The following is a 14,659-nucleotide window of genomic DNA, read 5'->3' as shown; positions in this document are numbered from 1 at the left end:
AATTTAGCAGATGCTCTTATGTAGAGCGACTTAAATTAGTGAGTGTATACATTTTCATACTGGTCCCACAACCCTGGCATTGCAAGCACTATGCTCTACCAACTGAGCTACACAGGAACCACATAGTAGCCTAAAACAGGCTATAAAGTTTTGCATATGCTACACATCGAAACACAAGAAATTGTGTTTTTGAAATTTGTTATAGGCTGTTTTAAGGACACGTAAATTAGGCTCATTTGGCCAACATCCCTCGTTTATTGATGGCGCTGGCTGCGACAGGTTGGATGTGAATGTATATGGATGTCCATAAAATTTCTCAAATGTCTGGTAAATTATAATCTTCCCTGTTATGTTGTCTGGTGCCAAATTTTCCTAAATTAAACTCTGAAATGGCATATTGTTTTTACGAAGATTTTAGAATATTCACATGAAAATGTGTTGCAAACTGGATGGAAACCTGGCTATAGGTGTCAGTTTGATTATGCCTCCACATCATGGTTTACCAACAACCCCAATCATCTAAAGTATAAGCTACCAGCCAAACAAGCTTGTAAGAATTGTACTTAAACTCCCCCCTCATACTGATCTGGAGGTTGAGCATTTTTCCGTCTTTATATCCGCAATGTGTCTTTATCTATGTAATTGTATATGTATTTATGTGAAAAAATAGGGGCCACAATGGAAATAAGTCTGACTTTATTGTGCAATCCCAGGTCACTTATTTTTGTGTATACTTGTGTTTTTTTTAACTGACAAATAAAATCAATCAATCAATCCAAACTGTGCAGCGACCAAATGATGAATGGAAAGAGATGGGTTACAAAACACCAAAAGGTTAATGGCATTCAGAGATTGTCAAGCCAAGCTTTCGATACAAGGTAAGGAGGGATGCATTTTCTGTTTGTCCAGATTAACATAGTCTATTTATTGTGGTGTTGAAAACCATGATATTGAAGTGCCCGAAGTCGGTATGCTTTGTTTATTGGTTGTGTGGTGCATTGGCACAGAATCCTGTTGGTGGAAAATCTGTTGCATATATTTTCTATAATTATAAACATATGGCATCGAAATGTTGAAAATCAGATTTCCCCCAAGCTGATCATTGTCTGCAGCCAACTGATCGTAGCGTAATGAAACAAACATGGAGAGTTAGCTCGTCAGTGCTGTTCGGGGAACCCTCAACCTTCTAGCCCTCCGTGGCATCGACTGTGCCACAAAAGCATGTTGAAGTGGCAAAGTCGACATCCATGTTTATGAACACAGGGTCACTACAGTTATTGTTCTTTGTGGTTGTAAACTTTATTTTGAGTTAATTCTATGAGCAGGGAGGGTGTTCAATTTATTTTACAGTACAATGGGAGGGTCATGTGAATTATTTTTGGAAGGGGCACTCTACAAAAGTCAGACATAATTTTCAAATTATGCATTCACGTTTAGTGAGTCCACCAGATCAGATGCAGTAGGGATGACCAGGGATGTTCTCTTGATAAGTGTGTGAATTGGATGATTTTCCTGTCCTGCTAAGCATTCAAAATGTAATGAGTACTTTTGGGTGTCAGGGAAAATGTATGGAGTAAAAAAAGTACATTTTCTTCAGGAATGTATGGAGTAAAAGTTGTCAACTATAAATAGTACCCCGTCCCTAGGAAGGGTGCGTTACTTGAGTGGGTTGAGTCACTGACATGATCTTCCTGTCCGGGTTTGGCGCCCCCCTTGGGTTCGTGCCGTGGGGGAGGTCTTTGTGGGTTGTACTCTGCCTTGTCTCAGGGTAGTAAGTTGGTGGTTGAAGATATCCCTCTAGTGGTGTGGGGGCTGTGCTTTGGCAAAGTGGATAGGGTTATTTCCTACCTGTTTGGCCCTGTCCAGGTGTATCATCGGACAGGGCCACAGTGTCTCCCGACCCCTCCTGTCTCAGCCTCCTGTATTTATGATGCAATAGTTTGTGTTGGGGGGCTAGGGTCAGTCTGTTATATCTGGAGTATTTCTCCTGTCTTATCCTGTGTCCTGGGTGAATTGAAGTATGCTCCCTCTAATTCTCTCTCCCTCCCAGAGGACCTGAGCCCTGGGACCATGCCTCAGGATGACCTGGCCTGATGACTCCTTGCTGTCCCCAGTCCACCTGGTCATGCTGCTGCTCTAGTTTCAACTGTTCTGCCTGCAGCTATGGAACCCTAACCTGTTCACTGGAAGTGCTACCTTGTCCCAGACCTGCTGTTTTTGACTCTCTCTTTCTACCGCACCTGCTGTCTCTAACTCTGAATGCTTGGCTATGAAAGCCAACTGACATTTACTCATGAGGTGCTGATGTAACAGTATAACTTTACGTCCGTCCCCTCACCCCGACCCGGGCGCGAACCAGGGAACCTCTGCACACATCAACAACTGACACCCACGAAGCATCGTTACCCATCGCTCCACAAAAGCCGCGGCCCTTGCAGAGCAAGGGGAACCACTACTTCAAGTCTCAGAGCAAGTGACGTCACCGACTGAAAGGCTGCTAGCGCGCACTACCGCTACCTAGCTAGCCATTTCACATCGGTTACAATGACATGTTGCACCCTCTACAACCACTGTGATTATTATTTGACCCTGCTGGTCATCTATGAACGTTTGAACATCTTGGCCATGTACTTTTATAACCTCAACCCAGCACAGCCAGAAGACAACTGGCCACACCTCAGAGCCTGGTTTCTTCCTAGGTTCCTGCCTTTCTAGGGAGTTTTTCCTAGCCACCGTGCTTCTACATTTGCATTGCTCGCTGTTTGGGGTTTTAGGCTGGGTTTCTGTATAGCACTTTATGACATCGGCTGATGTAAAAAGGGCTTTATAAATACATTTGATTGATATAAGTACAGATACCCCAAAAAAACTACTTCAGTAATATTTAACTATTTCTATTAAGTACTTTACACCACTGCCCCTCCCCCTCGGCAAATGTTGATCTGTCCCTAAAATGCTTAGCTTATGTTTGTGTTAATGTTCAGATTGAGCGTCGGTGTTCTTAACAAAACACCTTGTACAGAAGAAGCCTTCATCCAATCACTCTTTAGTGTAATGGAACTGAGAGTCTTGATCAAGGGCTAGGGAGTCCACATCAGCCTAGCCAGGTGGGCACAACAACCGGGAATATTTTGCCATCTGACAAGACACATGTGATACAAAGCAATTGAACTAGCTAAGTTTATACATTTAAAAAGCTAAATTGTTAAATATAGAAAGCAGTTAGGTGGTCAATTTGTATGCTGGTTGCACTGCAGCAGCGTCAACAATCCGCTACACTGTAGTTGTTTTCGCAGCAATATGGGAAAACTATTTCCGAATCACAGATTAATTTGACAATTTAACACAACACATGCAGATCATCTCGTTTGTTGTGAACATTAGTACGAGATAAAGTAGAAAAGCCGCGATCAATAAGAAAATCTGCATAAACGTCCTGATTTTGACAGAATCATCAGTGTGTTACAGTAGAAACTGCTCGGTGGGATTTATTGTACTAACATGATGGTTCCACAACAAAAGTTCCTGTGATGCCCTTGCCTTTCCAGACTGTGCATAAGTCAGGCCTATATACTAATACAATGTTGAAGAAAAACATTAATTGGTCTTAATGATCATGGATTGGTCTTTGTTTATTAAAAATGGTTGATGGAACAATTAAACAAGTGACAGGCAATTGACAACTGTCAAATTCAATCATATCATTATTTTATGATGTTGATACTACAGTTTGGATAAATTATCAGTAATAATGTAATATGCGAACTGGCCATAGAGATCCTATTAAATTACAAGTGGGGACTATGTCATTAACTCTCAAAGTTCCTGAATGGGATGAAAATGGCAGCCATATTGGTCAGGGAGAAATCCGAACCAGTCTAATTGAAATGAATGGCAATAGATGCATAATCCTGATTTTACTTATGTCGGAGAATAAAAGTAAGGCATGTGATATCAGAAATTGTGTAATCCAATTATTGTCAACCTAAAATATTGTCATATAATAATAAATACAGTTTATATGGGTTTTATACCAATTTTCTGTATATATTGCCTCTAAACTATATGTAAACAGACCATAAATGTCTCAATTTTTGTTTTCTTGTAAAGCTGTGAGTGCTATTGTATTAAACAATATCAGTACTTTAAAAACTTGTTTAAGTCCTCTCAACTGATTGGGCCAGTGTACAGAATGGCTTTGGATTGAGTGCATTGTTGGAATGGAATGTTGGCATGTTGGTAGTTAACTTGAAAAATCTATGGAACCGTTCCTCTAAAACTGGCTGGCTAACAAACATACAGTGTAGATACATTTTTCAAATTAATTATTTTACACTATCTTATCACAGCGCTGGCAAACCATGGTTGACCAACTCCCTGACAAAAATGGCTGACCTTTAGACCAGGTTCATGAACATTCTAGTATTCTAATTCCTAATTCTGTGGAACTGGCAATTTTTCTGTCTCATCACTTTAAATTGAATTCATTCAACAGAAACCTAAGAGGGGTAGTCTTTCCAATGAGACATTGAGAGGCCTTAACCTGCACCCTGTCACCTCCATTTGCTTTAAATCTTTTAACACTCTTATTCCAGACCTATTCCTGGATAAACAATGCGCAACATCCATTTTTTTAATTATTGAAATTTCTATCAACCACAAAATACGGTTTCTCATTGTTCTGAAGAATAAACAATGTTATTTTCAGTAAACTATTCATCACCTAATTATCAAATAATAAAACAAATATATCAAAATAAATCTTGTAAATTTAATGGAATAATCTTATGCTCAGTGTTGATCATTAACCTTTTATGACCCCATGACAGAAAAAAAAAATATTCTATAAATTTTGACAGAATTTCCTATGGTGGTTGGTTATTGTGTCCTCTACTATTCAGGTAAACACACACACGCACACAAACAAACAAACACGCAGACATACTTAATGCGGTGTAGCGGACACAAGTGTTACCCGATATAGCCTGAGAGATAGACTGGTGTCAGTTAAGGTCATAGCGCACTTTTACTAGCTACTTAAGCACAGAGGAAAATATAACAGAACAGCTTCCTTTACACTTGATTGTCAGAAACAACAGGCAAGGATTTCCCCTACTCCTTCAACAGTTGTCTGAATGGGCACCTCAATGGTATCTTGTTTTCTGTTTCATGTGCAGTAGGTCAATGTATATGTGGGTTGATGCTGGGCTAGCAGTGATGCTAACCACTGTAATGACCTGTGAGCTTTACACAACTAAGACAGAGCACCGTGTCATACAAGCTGTAGTGTATTCATATTGTGATTTGGATGGACAGAACGGTGTTACACAATGTTACAACTAACATAGCAGCTCTTTACATTTTAGGCAACACTACGTAACAAAGTAATAGTGCATTAAATTGATTTCCAGTGTGGATTAGCCCAAATCCACACTGTTAAATCCATTACAGGACAATAGGATAATGCACTCTCTCGAGGGATAAGTGTACATTCAGTTCATTGTAACATACAACACTTCCTTACATGGCATCTGTTGTATGGTTACGATACAGTCATTTAACAGATGGAAATGTTCAGGAGTTGTGTTTGAAATGTTCAGGAGTTGTGTTTGAAATGTTCAGGAGTTGTGTTTGAAATGTTCAGGAGTTGTGTTTGAAATGTTCAGGAGTTGTGTTTGGAATGTTCAGGAGTTGTGTTTGAAATGTTCAGGAGTTGTGTTTGGGAAAAAAACTATGCAATTCGCCACAATACGTTACAATGTGTTTATTCATTTCTTTGATAGACAATGTGGTGTGCATTGGAAGAAAACATGGGGCAGCACAGCTATACAACCTTCTAGAACTTAATCAAAAGGAAAACAAAAATGGTCTCATGGATTCAAAATGTAATTGAATAGAGAGGGGCTCTGAAAAAAATCTAACTTGAAGGGTACAATTCAAGCAGGACAGAGAAAATCAAATTTCCAGGAATGGAGGCTGCTGTAGGCTTGAGGAAGTAGACTGAGGCTGGAAGCTGGAGGAAGGAGAGGAGAACGAACACCTGCTGCTATCTCTGCGCCCATGGATCTCTCAGGACTGGACCATGATCAGGAATTCTGTGGCGGGAGAGAAACCATTGAATTAGAATGCAAAAAACATTCTGAGATTAGTTCTAATTCTGGATAAGAACAAGAACATTTTGAGATTAGATCAGAGCAGTACTCCGCAAATGTTGGTTATTTATGTAATCACTTCAATAGACAGCCCATAGAATTAGGAATTGGAATACTACAATGGACATGAACTTTGTTATCAAACACAGTACAGTATGAAGATAGGCAGAAACTGCTTCTCCAATAGAAATCCCCAAACACACTTTTAGGCGATGTCATGGCGACGTTGGCTAGCTAAACTCATGTGCAGAAACATGTCATTGGATCTAACTGTCGTCTCATGCCGAAATGCACATGTGCAGGCCTTCAAATCAATGGCACTCCTTCGATATAAAGTTGTATTTGATGAAAATGAAAACATGTCAGTTTGTCACTTTCACAAGGTTGGAGTAATAACATGTTCAACTACACTGAGCAAAAATCTAAACGCAACAATTTAAATGATTTTACTGAGTTACAGTTCATATAAGGAAATCAGTTAATTGAAATAAATTAATTAGGCACTAATCTATGGATTTCACATGACCGGGAATACAGATATGCATCTCTTGGTTACATATACCTTTAAAAAATGTAGGGGAGTGTATTTTTTTGGTCCACATTTAGGAAGTATAGAAAATAGACACAACAATTGCCTGCTAAAGTGCGTTTTAATTTAATTATCTTGTGTCAATAAAAAACAGCTGGACGTAATGATGTCACACCTAAAAAAAGATTGTGTTGAATAAAAATGTAGTGGTTGAAGTGTTTCCAGTGGTGGAAAAAGTACCCAATTATGATACTCGAGAAAAAGTATAGATACTTTAATAGAAAGTTACTCAAGTAAAAGTTAGCCACCCAATTAAATGCTACTTGAGTAAAAGTCTAAAACTATTTGGTTCTAAATATACTTAAGTATCAAAAGTAAATGTAATTTATAAAATATACTTAAGTATCACAAGTAAAAGTAAAATTATAAATAATTTCAAATTATTTATATTCAGCAAAGCAGATGGCACTACAGATGACCACGTGTTCTCCTGATAAGTGTGTGAATTGGACCATTTTCCTGTCCTGCTAAGCATAAAAAAATGTAACGAGTACTTTTGTACTACATTATTTTCTTTAGGAATGTAGTGAAGTAAAAGTTGTCAAAAAAAATGTATAGTAAAGTATAGATACACCAAAAAATACTTAAGAAGTACTTGTAAGTATTTTTACTTAAGTACTTTACACCAATGAGTGTGAATTGGAGCTTCATAGTTACATTCCGTGCCCCGCGTACCTTCAAAAGTATTCGGCAATCATCACACCATTTCCGTCATAATTTGTCGCAATAAAGACAGTTAGACAAAATAAAAATCCACTCCTGTCCAACAGGTAAAAATGTTGACCATCTTTAGAAAATGTCTCCTATATCTGACGTTTCCATTACACATGTCGCAATGATTTTGGTTAATGGAAATCTTCTTATTGACTTCTCAAACCCCAAATCCCGGCCTGGTCTGCTTGGTCTGTTTTACAAGCTTTCCCAGAAGTCTCCCAATGTTGTCGGAATACTTATGTAAATAAAGTATTTCTTGTTTTTATTTTTAATACATTTGCAAAAATTTCTTAAAACATGTTTTCGCTTTGTCATTGTGGGGTATTGTGTGTAGATTGATAAGGGGGAAAAATATTTGTATCCATTTTAGAATAAGGCTGTAACGTAACAACATGTGGAAAAAGTCAAGGTGTCTGAATAGTTTCGAATACACTGTATCACGTGCCTTACTTTTATTATGCATACCACCATACACATACAGTGCCTTGCAAAAGTATTCACCCCTCTTGCCGTTTTTCCTATTTTGTTGCATTACAACCTGTAATTTAAATAGATTTTTATTTGGAGTTCATGTAATGGACATACACAAAATAGTCCAAATTGGTGAAAAAAAGAAAGAAAAAAAATTCAAAAAAACTGGGAAAGGGGTGTGTGCGTATGCATTCACCCCCTTTGCTATGAAGCCCCTAAATAAGATCTGGTGCAGCCAATTACCTTCAGAAGTCACATAAGTAATTAAATAAAGTCCACCTGTGTGCAATCTAAGTGTCACATGATCTGTCACATGATCTCAGTATATATACACCTGTTCTGAAATGCCCCAGAGTCTGAAACACCACTAAGCAAGGGGCACCAACAAGCAAGCGGCACATGAAAACCAAGGAGCTCTCCAAACAGGTCAGGGACAAAGTTGTGGAAAATACAGATCAGGGTTGGGTCATAAAAAAATATCAGAAACTTTGAACATCCCACGGAGCACCATTAAATCCATTACTAAAAAAATGAAAGAATACGGCACCACAACAAACCTGCCAAGAGAGGGCCGCCCACCAAAACTCACGGACCAGGCAAGGAGGGCATTAATCAGAGAGGCAACAAAGAGACCAAAGATGACCCTGAAAGAGCTGCAAAGCACCACAGCGGAGATTGGAGTATCTGTCCATAGGACCACTTTAAGCCATACACTCCACAGAGCTGGGCTTTACGGAAGAGTGTCTAGAAAAAAGCCATTGCTTAAAGAAAAAAATAAGCAAACAGGTTTGGTGTTCGTCAAAAGGCATGTGGGAGACTCACCAAATATATGGAAGAAGGTACTCTGGTCAGATGAGACTAAAATTAAGCTTTTTGGCAATTAAGGAAAGCGCAATGTATGGCGCAAACCCAACACCTCCCATCACCCCGAGAACACCATCCCCACAGTGAAGCATGGTGGTGGCAGCATCATGCTGTGGGGATATTTTTCATCGGCAGGGACTGAGAAACTGGTCAGAATTGAAGGAATGATGGATGGCGCTAAATACAGGGAAATTCTTGAGGGAAACCTGTTTGTCTTCCAGAGATTTGAGACTGGGACAGAGGTTCACCTTCCAGCAGGACAATGACCCTAAGCATACTGCTGAAGCAACACTCGAGTGGTTTAAGGGGAAACATTTAAATGCCTTGGAATGGCCTAGTCAAAGCCCAGACCTCAATCCAATTGAGAATCTGTGGTATGACTTAAAGATTGCTGTACACCAGCGGAATCCATCCAACTTGAAGGAGCTGGAGCAGTTTTGCCTTGAAGAATGGGCAAAAATCCCAGTGGCTAGATGTGCAAAGCTTATGGAGACATACCCCAAGAGACCTGCAGCTGTAATTGCTGCAAAAGGTCGCTCTACAAAGTATCGACTTTAGGGGGGTGAATAGTATGCACACTCAAGTTTTCAGTTTTTTGTCTTATTTCTTGTTTGTTTAACAATAAAATATATTTTTGCATCTTCAAAGTGGTAGGCATGTTGTGTAAATCAAATGATACAAAAGCCCCAAAAATCCATTTTAATTCTAGGTTGTAAGGCAACAAAATAGGAAAAATGCCAAGGTGGTGAAAAAGTTTGCAAGCCACTGTACATAAGTATCTTTCACAGAATCAATTTGCCCCCATGTCCAAAAGATGTTGGATAAGGCATAACAACAAACCTTAGGTAATACAAACACCCAAACACTTACAAAACCTTTTGGTTTATTATTCCATCAAAAGAGGGGAAGTGGAAAAAACGGACCAAAATGACACTGAACCAAATCGTTGGTTTGTAACCAGAGAATAATGTTTAGGGTTGTCTGAATTGTCTGCTTTATTGGAATCAATGGAATAGACCCAAAAATGCAAACGTCACCCATATGGCACTCCAGGTAGGCTCAATCAAACGCTAAAAGTATATGAAAGGTTTCGAATACTATTTAAAACCAAGGTCTGCTGGAAGCTGTGACTTATGGATCTCTGCTTGGCAAGAAGACCAACAGGGATTGCCATTAAGAGCATCTGATTGAACTCCACAATCTGTTCTTGTCACCCTCAAAACCTTGTACACATGCTACTCTATACTCTACCAGGCCTGTCCCAAAGCCTTCCTCATGACCTGAAACATCTGCTGTCTGTAAAACCTACATTCTACCTATTCTCTTCTGTCTATCCTGGGCTGGCCCTTCAAAGCCATACATCTGTGTTGACCGGTGTCAGGGCAGATTACAACTCTAAAGAGCATAACGTTAATCTCATACTACAAAATACACACGGCCATACAATGCCATAAATATGAATAGAGACACCCGTCCATCGGCATGCTTGGCTTAGATTCAATAGTATTCTGCCATACTGGAACAGGATGGCAGAATACTAAGAAAGAACTTTAAACTATTTGATACAAGGAAATGCTAACAGCCTTACCAGCTGGCTCATGATAATGCCCCAGCCTGCAGGTGATTACAGAGAACGACTCACCTTCTACTCCGATCTTGCCATCGTTGTCATCATCAGCTGCAGACAGGAAGCCTTTGCACTCAGCGTCTGTCAGTGTCCGCGCCCCGGGAACAAACCGTTGCAGGAAGAACCTAGGGGAGTACACACACACACACACACACACACACACACACACACACACACACACACACACACACACACACACACACACACACACACACACACACACACACACACACACACACACACACACACACACACACACACACACACACACACACACACACACACACACACACACAATCAGAATACAAACACATATACAATCATTTTGTGAGCCTTACACATACAGTACCATGCATCTGTCACGTGCGCACACACACAACTTGTTTTCCAGGACAGCCCTTCTGGCATAAAGGTTATTTGGCTCAACTTAAACAAGGATTGAAAGTAATATAGCTAGGTTATACAGCCGAAACGTCAAATGATAAACTCTCTGGCACAATGTTCTGTCTGCTCTCTCCATGTCTGGTCTCTCTCCAGCTTTGTAAAAATGTTCAGCCTGGTTTCTCGCCAGCTTTGTAACAATGTTCAGCCTGGTCTCTCGCCAGCTTCCTAACGAGTGTTTTTTTATATGCATTGTCATAGAAGATGAGGGACAGTCAATTGAGTTAAATCTCTGCTATACTGCATCTGTCCATGAACTCAACTGTACTTGGGTCATACAGTTGGTGTCCTAAATTCTGCTGGCTGGCACATTTATTTAATGTAGACAGCACATTATATAATGCAAATATAACAATTATACTTGTTTTTTTACCCATGGATTTTATTTAAAAAAATGAATAATGGTGAGATTAACGTTATGCTCTTTAGAGCTGTAATCTGAGTTGTAATCTGCCCTGACACCGGTCAACACAGATGTATGGCTTTGAAGGGCCAGCCCAGGATAGACAGAAGAGAATAGGTAGAGTGCACGTGCTTCTACACCTGCATTGCTTGCTGTTTGGGGTTTTAGGCTGGGTTTCTGTACAGCACTTTGAGATATTAGCTGATGTACGAAGGGCTATATAAAATAAACTTGATTTGATTTGGTAGCATTTCATTAAAATGACAGGGCAGTTGGATTGGACAATTTGATCTCCTTGGCATTCGTTGCATTTGCACCAAAAAAATAGGTCATTGTATTAAATAATATTAAGTCTCCTGTCACACAGCATACATTTAGAAATACTCTCTGTGGTTCTGATGGCTCAGCAGGTTGCCGCCGGCACAGTTGGTGGTCCTGTGTGGCTCAGCTTATAAGAGTGTGCTGCTGGCAAAATACCAATGTCATGGGTTCAATTCCCGCAGGAATCACATACGCGTAGTAGAAATGTATGGTATGTATTCACTGTACTGTGAGTTGTTATGGATAAAAGCATCTGCTAATTGGCACAGTTGTAGTTTTGAATCCCACCAGTGCAACATACAGCCAACTGAATGTATTAACGATAAGTCACTTGAATAAAGGTGTCAGTAAAATGACCATGTAATTAAATAAAGGTGTCAGTAAAATGACCATGTAATTAAATAAAGGTGTCAGTAAAACGACTATGTAATTTGCATTCCTATATTATCATTACACAGGAAATTGGTCACAAGTGTCCCTCCTTCTAAAGGATTACTCCAAATGTCATACTTGAGCTCTGACTCCTCGATGTAGCCACTGTTGTCGTCGTCAAGGATCTGGAAGACATCTTTGACTTCTTTGGGAGACTTGGAGGTCAGACCACACAGCTGGAAAAACTTCTTGAAGCTGAAGGAGTCTGGGGCTGAATGAAGTAAGAGAGAACACGTCAGAGGAGGCTGGTGAAGGGAGGACGGCTCATAATAATGAGCTGGAATGGAGTAAATGGAATGGTATCAAACACATGGCAACCAGATGTTTGATGTGTTTGATACCATTCCATTAATTCCATTCCAGCCATTACTATGACCCATTATCTCCCTTTAAAGTGCCACCAGCCACAGCTGGAACCCATGCACCCATAAATGCACCAATGCATGCACACACAGACAGTAGACACGCAGCATGTGAGTGCGCACAAACACACACACACATATATAGAGTTCAGGCAAGATTGACTCGCTGAGGAGCTTAGGTAGCGTGGCTGAAGTCCAGACTGGAAATGTCTCCCTTTATAGGCTGGCACACAGACACTCTTCCTAAACTGGTACAGTCCTCTTCACCCCAGCACGTAGACTAAACCAATCCTCAGGATGCTAAAATTCTACTGTAATAGTTTGTGGACTACTGTCAGCCTACTACTGAGTAGGAAGCACTTTACCTAACAATAACTCCTACTTTACTTGATAACTGTCTGTTAGAATCTGACCATCTCTCTCATCTCTCTGTTTTCCTCTCATTCTCTCTCTCTCTCTCTCTCTCTCTCTCTTTCTCAATACTCTCCCTTTTCTCAGGTAGTCCTGCCTCCTGAAGTAAGACCTACCTTGGAACTCCTTGACGGCATTCTCAATATCCTCCGCGGAAAGGATAGAAGTGAGTGACATATTAATCCTGTAGGACAGAGGAACATCGAAAATGATTCACACACACACAAACACACACACACACACACACACACACACACACACACACACACACACACACACACACACACACACACACACACACACACACACACACACACACACACACACACACACACACACACACCAGGACTATTTAAACGGTCAAATCCAGTCTCTTCATTTTGAGAATATGAGTCAGTAATCCTGACTGCATTCATATTCCTTAATGAATGGAAAAAAGCAGCTGGATTACACAAGGGTGTACAGTAGGCTATGCCAATAATAATGCATTGATACAAAATTCATCAACTATGCAATGTTACAAATCAATTTCTTCAGAATCTTTCTGAAATGAATCAATCTTAAGTAACCAGAACCAACAACACTGCCATGAATTGAACAACACAACTTTTTAAACCTACCTATATGTCCCTTTCTCTCCCTCCCAGGTGATGACGTCTAAAAGTACAGTTTTAGTTCGTTCTGTCAGCTTCTTTCCTCTCCTTGCTCTGTTAATTTAATCTGCTGATGTCAATTTAGTGAAATTATGTCTATGTCCCTGTTCTGTCTGCTTTGTCGTAATCTGGCTGCTGGATCTGATTCCTCAGATTTAGGCGATTTGAAATTATCTGGCAAAAAGGCAATCGACGAACACGCAACAACACTTCTGCATGCATATGCATAATGGCGTCTGCCAAATGGATTAGGAATAGTCTGGGCTACTGAGCGAAAACCTTCAAGCCAAATTCCGTTAAAAACACAAATTCCCGAGAAAAATTACCTAAGAGAGGGTCAGCCAGGTAAATTAACCCGAAACTTCCTCCGCATCACCTGAGCCGCACTAGGCTACCTAAGCATATCTCGGCAAAGTTACAGCACGCACACGTCACACCAAAAACTCCAATAGTGTTTTACCCAGCTCACCGCTTTGATTGTCTCGCCTTTGCCGGTGTCCAAAGCAGAGGATGTAAGGCTTTGTGGTGACTGATGTCAGCCGATGAGGACTTATATATGGACTGGACACACCGAGAATCAGCAATGCTTGAGTTACCTGTCCGTGTATCAAATTCTCACAGCCAGGCCCCTCTCGAATTCCTTACCTAACTAATTAACCGTTAGCCTACTATTTATTTCCGTCTTCACTAGCTGATGCGTGCAAATAGGCACTGGCAACTGTACCGCCCTTATACTATAGCAGCAAGTGTTTTACGCATCTCTCTCTCTCTCTCTCTCTCTCTCTCTCTCTCTCTCTCTCTCTCTCTCTCCCCGTCACACTCGCATGCACACACACACCACGTATTGATATTCCCTATAGCAAGGTTCTCTATAGGCATTTCCCCAATGATTTTATTTGGTCCCCCAAGTTTTCTGTTCTTTAAAAAAGTATAATTTTCGTTGTTGGACATAAAAGACTGTAAAATCCCCAGATAATCAGCTGAAAGGGATTTTAATTTAGGAAATCTGTTCTCAAGTATTCCCACGCATAAATGGAGGCATATGGGATCTTCCCAATGTAATAAAGGTTTGAAATTATTCTGTTTTTGTCAAATGCTATATCTGTTTGGGATTCTTGCCGTCAATTTGTAGTCTGCAAGTGATTTATTCCCGTGTTCTTGCCCCTGACCATCCCCTGCCCAATAGTGGTGGGAGTCTTAAATGGTGGGAGTCATTAAA

At 40.2% G+C, this 14,659-nt stretch overlaps 1 protein-coding gene across 2 annotated transcripts; it reads right to left on the bottom strand.

The window, feature by feature from the left end:
- Positions 1-5,749: 5,749 nt before the first annotated feature.
- Positions 5,750-14,211, bottom strand: LOC129831033 (parvalbumin, thymic CPV3-like). 2 transcript variants are annotated; one of them, XM_055895160.1, is made up of 5 exons: positions 13,901-14,211; positions 12,904-12,971; positions 12,093-12,225; positions 10,433-10,542; positions 5,750-6,095 (listed from the first exon to the last, which is right to left on the bottom strand). In XM_055895160.1, the coding sequence occupies exons 2-5, from the start codon at positions 12,962-12,964 to the stop codon at positions 6,070-6,072; spliced, it is 330 nt and encodes a 109-aa protein (XP_055751135.1). In that variant the 5' UTR covers positions 12,965-12,971; positions 13,901-14,211; the 3' UTR covers positions 5,750-6,069. The 2 variants fall into 2 exon arrangements, with proteins under 2 accessions (XP_055751135.1, XP_055750416.1); XM_055894441.1 differs by having other exon boundaries at positions 13,910-14,209.
- Positions 14,212-14,659: the final 448 nt, after the last annotated feature.

Source organism: Salvelinus fontinalis, chromosome 1 (genome assembly GCF_029448725.1).
Source record: "Salvelinus fontinalis isolate EN_2023a chromosome 1, ASM2944872v1, whole genome shotgun sequence".
Taxonomy (NCBI): domain Eukaryota; kingdom Metazoa; phylum Chordata; class Actinopteri; order Salmoniformes; family Salmonidae; genus Salvelinus; species Salvelinus fontinalis.
Note: the sequence above shows the minus strand (reverse complement) of the source record. Positions and strands in the feature narration are given on the sequence as shown.